Below are 15,435 nucleotides of genomic sequence, written 5' to 3' on the forward strand. Positions count from 1 at the left end.
GGCCACAGCAGCCTGGCTATTTATTGCCTGTGCTCTCTAGTCGTTCGATAGAGTTCAATCATGGGATAGGAATCACAGTGGAGCTGCAACAGAATCGAATTAGTTTCGAGTGAAGGCCAATTTGTTTCTAATTTGCAATAACGACACTTGTGGTTACAACAAAAGTTTGACTAGTTGCTTGGTTTATGGAACAATAAAAAAAAAAGAAATGAGTTTCTGAAAGATGGAAATCTAGTTGAAAGTGTAGCAAACAAACTAACAGTAAAAACTTCTTGTCTTACTCAAATTACTTATGTGACTACAAACTCAACTCACAAGATCACGTGATCGCTGTGCTATTGTCTCAGTTAATGGTCGCCGTGTTAGACTTCTAATGCAAATATTGTATAGGTGACTTGTAGGTTGTACTGGGGTGGCTGACTTGATTACCGAACCCGAGGAATCTCGAGCTCCAATCCCGGTGACAACTGTGATTTTGCACTGTCCTCACACAACTCTAATGAATACCTGACATATGTTAGGGAAGTTAAGGCGGCTGTTTGTTGTGCTGGCCACATTACACCCTCGTTAACCGTCGACATCATTTGTCCTCCACAGAAAGGATACTGTAATTTTACTTTATTCATTGGGTCATACTATAGCAATCAAAAGGAAAAGATACTTGATTCTCTTGACCAATTTAAAGGCTTTTTTCTAAGGCCAAAAGAAAGAGTAGCTCTTTTCCGATCTCTCTGTCTGAAGAGTTCCCGTTCAGTGAAAGCTCATGTAAACTGAACTTTTTCAATGAACCACACCAATCGTAAACAAACACCATTGAGCCACGTGATAATCTATATTATAAAGTAGAATGTGAGGGGTATGTATGTATGTATGTTACTTATAGACATCAAAACCGCTTGACCAATCTTGATAAAACTAGGCAGGAATGTTCCTTGGGTACCAACTTAGACCTTAGTGAATGTATTGTAGCCCTAAAACAAACGTAAGACCCTCAAAAAAATATAAAGTTGTCCGACTCTATTACAGCTATAGTATTTTATGGATCTAGGCCATGTCTACAATGTTGACATGAGAAAAGATAGAAAGGATTTAGACCTAGATCTAATTTTAAGAAATACACTTTGCGCAGATAGTTTTTTACTTTGACACATGAAAATACAAAATTAGATCCATTGATTTCATTATATAATAAAATTAACCTTCAATTTTGTGTTTCAAAAGCATTTTTTACATAAATTAGTTCCTTATATCTGTGACTACAGATTTCCTGACGAACATTAATTCATTAGACAATACCGTAATGAATCGCGTACTAAATATTAATTCGTTTAATTGTTTACTTTATAATTTATAATCCCATCCCTAGATCTAAATCTCTAATTCAACTCTAAGATGATAAAACTTCTCTTCGCACAGATAGTTTTATACTTTAACACATAAACATATTAATTAAAGTCCATTCATTTCATATTTTGATCAAATAAACATTCAAATTTGGTTTTCTAAAGCTCCATTCATTTACGAAAGCTGCGAAGCCGAGTTGAGATAGGCCTAGATCTATATTCATTCACGAATCGCGTACTAAAAATTATTTCGTTTAATTGTTCACTTTATAATCCCATTCATTTAACAAAGCTATCGCTCTTTTCGTTTTTAATAGATAAGAATATATTGACTTCGGGTAAACCCATTTTCGCAAAACTAATTTTATTTTCGTAGCGAAAGAGAAATAACGTGAAAGGATCATTAGCTATGTTTAACATACATCTAAATCCAATCCACTAAATTATTCAAAAGCATTTTTTACATAAATTAGTTCCTGATATCTGTGACTACAATTTCCTGGCGAACATTCTTTCATTACACATTACCAAATGGTTACACATTAACACATCTCTCTACTGAGTCTATTCCTAGGCCTAGGTCTAAAACTCTTATTGAACTCTAAGATGATAAAACTTCTTTTCGCAAAGATAGTTTAATGCTTTTACACATAAACATACTAATTATTGTCCATTCATTTCATATTTTAATCAAATTAAAATTCAAATTTGTTTTTCTAAAGCATTTTTAATACATTCGTTCGCTGTTCGCTAAAACTGCGTAGCCGTGTTGAGATAGTCCTATATTCATCTTTGAAAAAAAGTTCACGCATGCGGAGCACAGAATGAACTCTATAAAAGCCAATTTTTAACTCTCGATTAGTGTAGATCTACTTTATACATTATACACATGAACATACAAAATTTAGTCTATTCATCTCAAATTTTAATCAAATATATGTAGGCCTACAAGCAAATGTTTTAATTTGAAAAAAATAATGGATTCAAGCCTATTAGCTATTTTGATTTGATAGCTTCATTCACACTATTTTTACATTGACACATTCGCTTTACTTATTACATTATTATTTCGTTTAATTGTTTACAAAACACTCTCAGTGACTATATCGAAAGTAATGCGCAAATAAAGACCCGCGGGTCGCGGGTAACATATGTCTAGTCTTCTATATTATAAAGTAGAATGTGTGGTGTATGTATGTATGTATGTTACTTATAGACATCAAAACCGCTTGACCAATCTTGATAAAACTAGGCAGGAATGTTCCTTGGGTACCAACTTAGACCGTAGTGTATGTATTGTAGCCCTAAAACAAACTTAAGACCCTCAAAAAAAATAAATTTGTCCGACTCTATTACAGCTATAGTATTTTGTGGATCTAGGCCATGTCTACAATGTTGACATGAGAAAAGATAGAAAGGATTTAGACCTAGATCTAATTTTAAGAAATACACTTTGCGCAGATAGTTTTTTACTTTGACACATGAAAAGACAAAAGAAGATCCATTGATTTCATTATATAATAAAATTAACCTTCAATTTTGTGTTTCAAAAGCATTTTTTACATTAATTAGTTCCTTATATCTGTGACTATAGATTTCCTGACGAACATTCTTTCATTAGACAATACCGTAATGAATCGCGTACTAAATATTAATTCGTTTAATTGTTTACTTTATAATCCCATCCCTAGATCTAAAACTCTAATTCAACTAAAAAACTTCTCTTCGCACAGATAGTTTTATACTTTAACACATAAACATATTAATTAAAGTCCATTCACTTCATATTTTGATCAAATAAACATTCAAATTTGGTTTTCTAAAGCTACATTCGTTTACGAAAGCTGCGAAGCCGAGTTGAGATAGGCCTAGATCTATATTCATTCATGAATCGCGTACTAAAAATTATTTCGTTTAATTGTTCACTTTATAATCCCATTCATTTAACAAAGCTATCGCTCTTTTCGTTTTTAATAGATAAGAATGTATCGACTTCGGGTAAACCCATTTTCGCAAACCTAATTTTATTTTCGTAGCGAAAGAGAAAAAAGAGAAAAAACTTGAAAGGATCATTAGTTAAGTTTAACATACATCTAAATCAAATCCACTAGATTAGTAAACACAAACTAAGACCCGGAGGCCGCGGGTAATGTCTGGCGAACATCCTTTACCAAATGGTTACACATTAACAGTGATTAACACATCTCTCTACTGAGTCTATTCCTAGGCCTAGGTCTAAAACTCTTATTGAACTCTAAGATGATAAAACTTCTTTTCGCAAAGATAGTTTTATGCTTTAACACATAAACATACTAATTATTGTCCATTCATTTCATATTTTAATCAAATTAATTGTTTTTCTAAAGCATTTTTAATACATTCGTTCGCTGTTCGCTAAATAAAGCTGCGTAGCCGTGTTGAGATAGGCCTATATTCATTCATGAAAAAAGGTCACGCATGCGCAACACAGAATGAACTCTATAAAAGCCTCTAGATTAGTGTAGATTTAGATCTATGTCTACCTCAAGATCTACTTTATACTTTAACACATGAACATACAAAATTAAGTTTTTTCATCTCAAATTTTAATCAAATGTATGTAGGCCTACAAGCAAATGTTTTAATTTGAAAAAATGGATTTAAGCCTATTAGCTACTTTGATTTGATAGCTTCATTCACACTATTTTTACATTGACACATTCGCTTTACTTATTACATTATTATTTCGTTTAATTGTTTACAAAACACTCTCAGTGACTATATCGAAATTAATGCGCAAATAAAGACCCGCGGGTCGCGGGTAACATATGTCTAGTCTATTGATAAAACATTGTTCTTTTTACTCCTCCAACACATTTAAGTCAGCTTACTATCTCTAAGTCTTACTTAGCTTACTTAGGTCCTCCCGCGCCGTTGGGCGCATTGGGCGGCAAGCTGTCTCCATAATGATCTGTCACTGGCAATGTCTGAAGCCTCTTCCCATCTGGTGTCCACTGTTCTGAGGTCCTCCATGAAGGTGTGTCGCCAGGTAATACGAGGACGTCCCTGTTTGCGCTTTCCTCGTTTTGGCTTCCATGTTATCGCAACTCTTGGTGTGCGTAATTCATTTTGACGTAGAACATGTCCCGCAAACCTCATGCGACGCTCAGTCACAACCTCACTAAGTGTTCGACTCCCAGTTCGGCAAAGGATTTCCTTGTTTGAGATCCGGTCTGTGTAACTGACTCCCAAAATCCGTCTCAGCCATCTCTGTTGAGCCACATTTAGTCTTTTCTCAATTTTGACAGATGACTTCCATGTCTCACATGCATATGTAGCAGTTGGAATGACGATTGTGTTGAGAAGCCAATGGCTTGGCTAGTCCAAATAGGCTGCAGCCTTTGGAAAATGCTCCCTGCCTTTCCTATTCGGCACGCTACATCATGGTAAGCATCTCCATCATTTGTTATGATGCTGCCAAGGTACGTGAACTTGTCCAGCTCTTCAAACTTTGACTCGCCAAGTCTGACATTACGTCAACTTACTATCTATAAGTCAACTTATTAAAACATTAAGTCAACTTACTATCTCTAAGTCTATACGTATTAAAACATTACGTCAACTTACTATCTTTAAGTCAACTTATTAAAACATTACGTCAGCTTACTGTCTCTAAGTCTATACGTATTAAAACATAAAGTCAACTTACTATCTCTAAGTCAACTTATTAAAACATTACGTCAACTTACTATCTCTAAGTCAACTTATTAAAACAATACGTCAACTTACTATCTCTGAGTCAACTTATTAAAACAATACGTCAACTTACTATCTCTGAGTCAACTTATTAAAACATTATGTCAACTTACTATCTCTAAGTCAACTTATTAAAACAATACGTCAACTTACTATCTCTAAGTAATCTCTAAATCTATACGTATTAAAACATTAAGCAGAGATGCCTACATGCCAAAAGGGAAATGTGTATTCCCAGACCTGGAAATGTGTATTTTGAGGGGCAAATGTGTATTTTCCTAAATATGAAGAAATATACTCATTCAAGCACGTAACATACACGAAATCCTAAAGGTAAAACAGCATAAAGTTATATAAGACAGTTTGTACATTTGTCAAAATATTTACGCTTTTAGTCTTTGTAGAATATGTTAGAATGATGCCGTTCTTGTCACTTGGGAATGATTTTAAGATCATAATGCCTCTAATGTATTCCACATTCCATAATAGCGCAAACCAAAGAATGGGAATTTTTTTTTTTACAAGTGGAGTTAGACTTAAAACAGGTTGCTTAGCTGGATCAGTGACATCAAATTCTATATATGTAGTTTTGTTTATTTTTATTTTCTTTAAAAGTTATCCAGACACTGAAAATATTTTATCACATTTTGACAAAAAATTCAGATTTTCTTCTTTCAGACCATTCTTTGCAGAGTTTGCTATGAAAGCTTTGGCATCCTCTACAGTCTCTAACAACAAACATTGAAATGATTTTTTTTTTCAGGCAGAAAATCCTAATTAGTCATTCAATTTGTTTCTAATATAAAAGCTGGATTATTGAGTCTGCTGAATAGCAGTTATAAGATAAAGCTGTTTATTCTGGTTTCTGATGCTTGAAGTTGTTTTATAAAAACTTATGTATTGAAGGAGGGCGCAAGGAATCAAGAATTTAATCACTTTTGTCAGCATAATTCAAGCTTTTCTTTTGCCAAAAACACTCTCACACTTATATGCCCATGATTTCATTCTCTACCCTTCTCACTTTCTTCTCAAAAGAACTCTCTCCTGAATTTGGTAGTTTAAAAAAAAATCGAATCTAGATCTAGAATAGCTCTGTCGTGAAATACTAGTCTTGATCTAGACTCTAGACCTATACAAAGTTAGAACAGCCAAATTGCCCCTTTTTTTATTTTAGTTTCCATATGCTCACATCTAGATCTAGACTAGAATTAGATTTGGATATATATATATATATATATATATATATATATATATATATATATATATATATATATATATATATATATATATATATATATATAACTTTAGAATAATCTAGAATTCTAGATCAGTTTAGATCTAGATCTCTAGATCTTAATTCTAAATTTGGATTAACGTAAATTCTATAGGTGCCTGACATCGTAAAATATCTTATCTAGTTCTCAATCCAGTCTAGATGTATAAAAACTAATAAAATCAATTAATTCCCAATCAGTTTGAAGACTTTATATAAACTGACACATTGAAAGGAACTCTGCTTTATTTGGATCAATATGATCTAGTAAATACTTGAATCTTCGCGCCTCAGCGCGTGCGAAAAAAAAAAAAAAAGCGATACTCGTGGTAGATCTAATAAAAATAGTCTATTTCCAGGCTATGACGCACTGATCTATATATATATGACTAACAAGAACTCCTTTTTCTTTTTGTGGGGGGAGGGGGGTTGCTGTAGATGGGGACATGCGTATTTTCAGATGATAAGCCGTACTCGAGTATTTTCGTGTCCATTTGAGTACAAAATACGTAGGCCTACTTGTAGGCAACTACATTAAGTCAACTTACTATCTGTAAGTCTATACATATTAAAACATTACGTCAACTTACTATCTCTGAGTCAACTTATTAAAACATTACGTCAACTTACTATCTCTGAGTCAACTTATTAAAACATTAAGTCAACTTACTATCTCTGAGTCAACTTATTAAAACATTACGTCAACTTACTATCTCTGAGTCAACTTAATAAAACATTACGTCAACTTGCTATCTCTGAGTCAACTTATTAAAACATTACGTCAACTTGCTATCTCTGAGTCAACTTATTAAAACATTACGTCAACTTACTATCTATGAGTCAACTTATTAAAACATTACGTCAATTTATTATCTATGAGTCAACTTATTAAAACATTACGTCAACTTACTATCTCTGAGTCAGCTTATTAAAACATTACGTCAACGTACTATCTCTGAGTCAACTTATTAAAACATTACGTCAACTTACTATCTCTGAGTCAACTTATTAAAACATTATGTCAACTTACTATCTCTGAGTCAACTTAATAAAACATTACGTCAACTTGCTATCTCTGAGTCAACTTATTAAAACATTACGCCAACTTGCTATCTCTGAGTCAACTTATTAAAACATTACGTCAACTTGCTATTTCTGAGTCAACTTATTGAAACATTACGTCAACTTACTATCTCTGAGTGAACTTATTAAAACATTACGTCAACTTGCTATCTCTGAGTCAAATTATTAAAACATTACGTCAACTTACTATCTGTAAGTCTATATGTATTAAAACATTACGTCAACTTACTATCGCTGAGTCAACTTATTAAAACATTACGTCAATTTATTATCTATGAGTCTACTTATTAAAACATTACATCAACTTACCAGAGCACTGTGTACCTGTTGATCTTAAAACTATGGCCAACTTAGCCTTCTAAACCACTAACACTGTTTAGTCCACTTTAAACCATCTTGCAAGACCACTTGGCCTATTTAGTCCATTTTAGACCATCTTGTAAGACCACTAGGCCTATTTAATCCACTTTAGACCATCTTGCAAGACCACTAGGCCTATTTAATCTACTTTAAACCATCTACTCTTGGCCTATTTAGTCCATTTTAGACCATCTTGCAAGACCACGTGGCCTATTTAGTCCTTTTTAGACCATCTTGCAAGACCACTTGGCCTATTTAGTCCATTTTAGACCATCTTGCAAGACCACTTGGCCTATTTGGTCCACTTTAGACCATCTTGCAAGACCATTTGGCCTATTTAGTCCACTTTAGACCATCTTGCAAGACCATTTGGCCTATTTAGTTCACTTTAGACCATCTTGCAAGACCACTTGGCCTATTTAGTCCACTTTAGACCATCTTGCAAGACCACTTGGCCTATTTAGTCCACTTTAGACCATCTTGCAAGACCACTTGGCCTATTTAGTCCATTTTAGACCATCTTGCAAGACCACTTGGCCTATTTAGTCCACTTTAGACCATCTTGCAAGACCACTTGGCCTATTTAGTCCACTTTAGACCATCTTGCAAGACCACTTGGCCTATTTAGTCCATTTTAGACCATCTTGCAAGACCACTTGGCCTATTTAGTCCATTTTAGACCATCTTGCAAGACCACTTGGCCTATTTAGTCCATTTTAGACCATCTTGCAAGACCACTTGGCCTATTTAGTCCATTTTAGACCATCTTGCAAGACCACTTGGCCTATTTAGTCCAATTTAGATCCAAGACCACTTGGCCTATTTAGTCCAATTTAGATCCAAGACCACTTGGCCTATTTAGTCCAATTTAGATCCAAGACCACTTGGCCTATTTAGTCCAATTTAGATCCAAGACCACTTGGCCTATTTAGTCCACTTTAGATCCAAGACCACTTGGCCTATTTAGTCCAATTTAGATCCAAGACCACTTGGCCTATTTAGTCCAATTTAGATCCAAGACCACTTGGCCTATTTAGTCCACTTTAGATCCAAGACCACTTGGCCTATTTAGTCCACTTTAGATCCAAGACCACTTGGCCTATTTAGTCCACTTTAGATCCAAGACCACTTGGCCTATTTAGTCCACTTTAGATCCAAGACCACTTGGCCTATTTAGTCCACTTTAGATCCAAGACCACTTGGCCTATTTAGTCCACTTTAGATCCAAGACCACTTGGCCTATTTAGTCCACTTTAGATCCAAGACCACTTGGCCTATTGACTTGAACTATTGGTCTTCCGACTGGAACACTACTACTAGAACACTACAGCTGACTCCATGGTGACTACTACTTACTACTAGTTCTAACACCTTCACTACTACTAGAACACTACAGCTGACTCCATGGTGACTACTACTTACTACTAGTTCTAACACCTTCACTACTACTAGAACACTACAGCTGACTCCATGGTGACTACTACTTACTACTAGTTCTAACACCTTCACTACTACTAGAACACTACAGCTGACTCCATGGTGACTACTACTTACTACTAGTTCTAACACCTTCACTACTACTAGAACACTACAGCTGACTCCATGGTGACTACTACTTACTACTAGTTCTAACACCTTCACTACTACTAGAACACTACAGCTGACTCCATGGTGACTACTACTTACTACTAGTTCTAACACCTTCACTACTACTAGAACACTACAGCTGACTCCATGGTGACTACTACTTACTACTAGTTCTAACACCTTTCTTCCCAACAGCATCCCAAGAAATTAGTATTTTCATTTTAAGGACATGAATAGGTTATGTCCGACTCGACCAATACTTTCTCATTACTAGAGCCCTGGCCTACTCCTTTTGACCCCCTGTTAGTTACTACCAGTTCTAAAACACACAACCCCACTTCCCAACAGCATCCCTAGAAATTAGTATTTTGACTTAGACAACAGTAATGGGTTATGTCTCATACCTCCCGGTGCCAGCGGAGTGTTTTGGATGCAAACAATGAGATTGTTTTGTTGAGGCAGCAACTCTTGTGTACCGCCGGGTCGTTGTTAGTCAAGTGTTCAGTTCCCCCGGAGTCTGGCAGCTGTAGATACTCATTAGCGGAAAACTGAGCTCGTCACTGGTGGCTCTGACAAAACAGATTTCACCCTCTCAGCTGATGGGGGACATGGCTGGTCGCTGTTGGAGTAGATGTAACTGTAGGTCTTAAAAACCAGTGCGGCCTCTCTCAGTTCCTGTTGGTTGTTTGGTCCCTAGATCAAGTGGCGCTATGACCTATGTTGGAGGTGTTTGGCGAGTTTTTTCTTTTGCTTTTACAGAGTTTGCCAGCGAAAACAACATTCCACATTGATCTCGTTCGTCCTAGTACTTTGACGATTAGAAATTGTTTAGATAGTTAGATAATTACATGCCGAAGCCTTGATGATTTACTTGACTAATTCATGCTAATCAATCCATGTACAAAAGACGGCATGTTGACAGTTGAGTTTTTCCACTGGGTTATGCCATATTAATGTTTTTTATAAATCATTAGAAATTTATTGTCTAGGAAAAATTTGGAAAGTGAAAAATACGATGATGACTTTGTTGATGAGTTCTGTCAAAATTAATTGCTTAAGAAATTAGGGATAATCATGTACTTCACATCAATGTAAAGCAAGGCCATTTCTAGTTTAGCCTTAACATTTCTTGATCATAGTGGATCATACTTTGAGAGTTACAATTCTTTAAAAACAATTGTTATGAATGTAGCCTGGACAAGTTGACTGTAGCCTGGACAAGTTGACTTACATTGACAAGTTGACTGTAGCCTGGACAAGTTGTCTTACATTGACAAGTTGACTGTAGCATGGACAAGTTGACTTACATTGACAAGTTGACTGTAGCATGGACAAGTTGACTTACATTGACAAGTTGACTGTAGCCTGGACAAGTTGACTTACATTGACAAGTTGACTGTAGCCTGGACAAGTTGACTTATATTAACAAGTTGACTGTAGCCTGGACAAGTTGACTGCTAATGAATGTACTTGACATGAAGATCTTAACTTGGCTTTTATGTTTCCACCAGAACAAGACCGAGGTCTGGACGCCTTGTCCCATGTGATAGGTCGTCAAAAACAAATGGCCATTGATATAGGCAACGAAGTGGATGGTCAAAATGGTAAGTAAATGAAGAATGACTGTCTGGGGTCTACTCATTGTATTTTGGTGGCATTTCCTCTTGTGGTGCCAACTTTGTTTTTTTGTTTTTTATTTCTTAACACACTTTCTTTTTTAAAAAATTAATTGTACAAAATACTATTTTCTTTCAATATTTATTCACAACATATAGAAACAAATTAATAAAAAAACACAACATTCTCAACTAGTGTTGTAGTTGTATCTTTTCTGTTCTTTCCTTATGTAATATGAGTAGAGCTTGAAGCTTTAGGACTGAGACTAATGAATAAACATTTTAATTCTTGCACGATCTTTTTTATGAGCTTTTTGTTGTCTGTATGAATAGTATGATGTCACCAGTCTCGTCACGTGACCTTCCTCTTGTCTGTGTCTGTGATCTTAGTGGGTGCAATGTTCAAAGATAGTCCTTCGATCGTTTACTGCCATATGGTACCACCATTTTGTAGTCACTTCACCGCTTGTAGGTGTAGTACAGTTTCAAGGGTAGGGTGAGCAGGAGGTGAGCCAGTGTAAATGAAAAGGGGGGGGAGGGAAGCATTGACAAGCATCTATCAAAGTTACAATGTTTATCTGCCCCGCCCTTTCTGCTCCCCCCCCCTTCCCGATGATGACAGCGAGCTATGGAGGTGTAAATGAAACATGTTACAGGTAGACACTGAGAAAAAAAAAAGGGGGGGGGGACACTGATGAAGGAAATGTTAAGTGGGGGAGAGGGAAGTCTTTACCTGGCGCAGTCGGCATTATGAGCAATGCCAGGCCGAGGAAATGTACCGTCAACATAACATATGTTGGCCTCTCGTGAGCCCAGAGTCTGCTGAATCTTTTGGGATGGGGGGGGGGGAGGAGCCCTCTGCTTAAACATCTTCTCACCTCCCTAACTTGTATTGGGGAGAGAGGGGAGGAGGTAAACAAGGCAACCATGTTTTAATAAACACGCCCGGCCATTAGCCATTCTGCAGTCGTTAGCGGTCCCAGGGTGAGGGTTAAAGCGAAGCCAGGTTGTTCCTTGGGGGATAACATAGAACTATATTCTGTTCAGGCCAAGGGAGCTATCAGGCTGTGTTCCCAAACTCTCACACTCTTTACGCTCCACCAGTGTTTCCCAAACTTTGTCTTTAACGGAACGCTTCGCACATTCGGAAAACTCAGCGGAACACTTTGATTATTTTAGATTATTTTCTATTTGTTTACAATAAAATAGCACTAATGAAGCTCTATTCTAGATATAGCCTTATTACGTTATTTATTTACAGGTATAAAATACATTTTTAAATTCGGGATCTTTGGGCGCCTCTTAGTCCACCCGTCTCTAATGGAGACCTGACATTAGTTGGGGAAAAGTATAAGCGGTTGGTTGTTGTGCTGGTCACATGACACCATCGTAAACCGTAGGCCACAGAAACAGATGGCCATCTGGCCTATAGATCGGAAGATCTGAAAGGGGAACTTTATTTTTTCTACTATATAAAATAAATATGGATGAACATATTAATCTGGCAAAGTGACTGTGATGGTTGTCTTGATATCAGACATACTATCTATAAGGTTAATTGTACTATCTGCTCTGGTGTTACGTTTCTAGACTTTCACTTTATTGTAACAGAAGAATAACAAATTCTGCATCACACAAATACATTGTAAGAAATGGAACTAAAATAACGACCATTATCAAACTCCAAGTGAGGCCTTCAGAGGTTCAAATCTTCTCTTGCAAAAGCATTTGAGTGAGGCCTTCAGAGGTTCAAATCTTCTTTTGCAAAAGCATTTGAGTGAGGCCTTCAGAGGTTCAAATCTTCTCTTGCAAAAGCATTTGAGTGAGGCCTTCAGAGGTTCAAATCTTCTCTTGCAAAAGCATTTGAGTGAGGCCTTCAGAGGTTCAAATCTTCTCTTGCAAAAGCATTTGAGTGAGGCCTTCAGAGGTTCAAATCTTCTCTTGCAAAAGCATTTGAGTGAGGCCTTCAGAGGTTCAAATCTTCTTTTGCAAAAGCATTTGAGTAAGGCCTTCAGAGGTTCAAATCTTCTCTTGCAAAAGCATTTGAGTGAGGCCTTCAGAGGTTCAAATCTTCTCTTGCAAAAGCATTTGAGTGAGGCCTTCAGAGGTTCAAATCTTCTCTTGCAAAAGCATTTGAGTGAGGCCTTCAGAGGTTCAAATCTTCTCTTGAAAAAGCATTTGAGTGAGGCCTTCAGAGGTTCAAATCTTCTCTTGCAAAAGCCCTGGAAAGAAACAATGCTTTAATGCGTAGTGTAGGTATGTTAGCAAACTGTTTAAGGGCTGAGGGACAGAGCCCGCTGACCTCCACGTAGTGTCCTCTTGTAACTGGAATAAGTTCACAGTTCACCATCTTGCTCTCGGGGTTTTCTGAAAAGGGCTAATGTTACGGGAGCTTCCGACTCTTCCTGGCTGACTTTCACGCTCGAATGGTGCAGAGGTGGGAGTTTGGGGAAAGCGCTGAGCTGTGGCTGACATCGTTTGTGACAGCTCGTCTGATGTAGGGACTACGTCTGTCAGGGACGAGAGCTAATGTTGAAATTGATCAGCCGCCGCCCTGGAGACTGGTGAAGAGTCAAGCTGGCTCTAAACTGGTGGTTTCAAAAAAGGTCTACTGGCTCACTCCACTTTCGTGGATTAAATCCTGCCCACATGTGTAAAGTAAAGATAACTTGTTTTGAAGTATTTGGGTATTCATCAGTCAAACTCGATCAGAAATCATTGAGTAAGATCTTTGTTTCAAATAAGAATCATAATATAGATTGTATTGTCTGTTGTCTCAGTACTATGTTATTTTCTCAGCTGTGTATTGTCTGTTGTCTCAGTTCTATGTTATTTTCTCAGCTGTGTATTGTCTGTTGTCTACGTTCTATGTTATTTTCTCAGCTGTGTATTGTCTGTTGTGTCAGTTCTATTTTATTTTCTCAGCTGTGTATTGTCTGTTGTCTCAGTTCTATGTTATTTTCTCAGCTGTGTATTGTCTGTTGTCTCAGTTCTATGTTATTTTCTCAACTGTGTATTGTCTGTTGTCTCAGTTCTATGTTATTTTCTCAGCTGTGTATTGTCTGTTGTCTCAGTTCTATGTTATTTTCTCAGCTGTGTATTGTCTGTTGTCTCAGTTCTATGTTATTTTCTCAGCTGTGTATTGTCTGTTGGGCAGTTCTATGTTATTTTCTCAGCTGTGTATTGTCTGTTGTCTCAGTTCTATGTTATTTTCTCAGCTGTGTATTGTCTGTTGTCTCAGTTCTATGTTATTTTCTCAGCTGTGTATTGTCTGTTGTCTCAGTTCTATGTTATTTTCTCAGCTGTGTATTGTCTGTTGTCTACGTTCTATGTTATTTTCTCAGCTGTGTATTGTCTGTTGTGTCAGTTCTATTTTATTTTCTCAGCTGTGTATTGTCTGTTGTCTCAGTTCTATGTTATTTTCTCAGCTGTGTATTGTCTGTTGTCTCAGTTCTATGTTATTTTCTCAGCTGTGTATTGTCTGTTGTCTCAGTTCTATGTTATTTTCTCAGCTGTGTATTGTCTGTTGTCTCAGTTCTATGTTATTTTCTCAGCTATGTATATTCTGTTGTCTCAGTTCTATGTTATTTTCTCAGCTGTGTATTGTCTTTTGTCTCAGTTCTATGTTATTTTCTCAGCTGTGTATTGTCTGTTGTGTCAGTTCTATTTTATTTTCTCAGCTGTGTATTGTCTGTTGTCTCAGTTCTATGTTATTTTCTCAGCTGTGTATTGTCTGTTGTGTCAGTTCTATTTTATTTTCTCAGCTGTGTATTGTCTGTTGGCTCAGTTCTATGTTATTTTCTCAGCTGTGTATTGTCTGTTGTGTCAGTTCTATTTTATTTTCTCAGCTGTGTATTGTCTGTTGTCTCAGTTCTATGTTATTTTCTCAGCTGTGTATTGTCTGTTGTCTCAGTTCTATGTTATTTTCTCAACTGTGTATTGTCTGTTGTGTCAGTTCTATTTTATTTTCTCAGCTGTGTATTGTCTGTTGTGTCAGTTCTATGTTATTTTCTGAACTGTGTATTGTCTGTTGTCTCAGTTCTATGTTATTTTCTCAAATGTGTATTGTCTGTTGTCTCGACTTCATTTCAATTACTCTATATACTATATATGATCCAATGTAATGGAATCAAATCACCCGTAGTAGAAATAAATTTCTCAATTTCTTTTCTAAACATAGCTTGTTAATCTTTTTTAATTGAACTAATTAACATCAGCATGTCCACGTGATCTCTTGTGTTGACAGAGCTGCTGGATGATATCATTGATCACACAGATAGGACAGGTTTACGAATACAGAGAGAGACCAGACACATCAACATTGTGGAACGAAAGTCTGCTTCTTGCTGTAAGTAGCGGGACATAGTGGGCAGTTAGTTGAGATCAGGAACTGGGCACCCATAGCACTGCTAAGTTGTCTGTTACCATAGTTTCATAG

At 36.5% G+C, this 15,435-nt stretch overlaps 1 protein-coding gene across 1 annotated transcript in view; it reads left to right on the plus strand.

The window, feature by feature from the left end:
- Positions 1-15,435, plus strand: part of LOC106054003 (syntaxin-8-like) — a 43,597-nt gene that overhangs the window by 22,059 nt on the left and 6,103 nt on the right. Inside the window, exons 6-7 of the mRNA XM_056020343.1 lie at positions 10,893-10,985; positions 15,244-15,345. Coding sequence (XP_055876318.1) covers positions 10,893-10,985; positions 15,244-15,345 — 195 coding nt within the window. The remainder of the gene's footprint in view (positions 1-10,892; positions 10,986-15,243; positions 15,346-15,435) is intronic.

Source organism: Biomphalaria glabrata, chromosome 2, assembly GCF_947242115.1.
Source record: "Biomphalaria glabrata chromosome 2, xgBioGlab47.1, whole genome shotgun sequence".
Classification (NCBI taxonomy): Eukaryota; Metazoa; Mollusca; class Gastropoda; family Planorbidae; genus Biomphalaria; species Biomphalaria glabrata.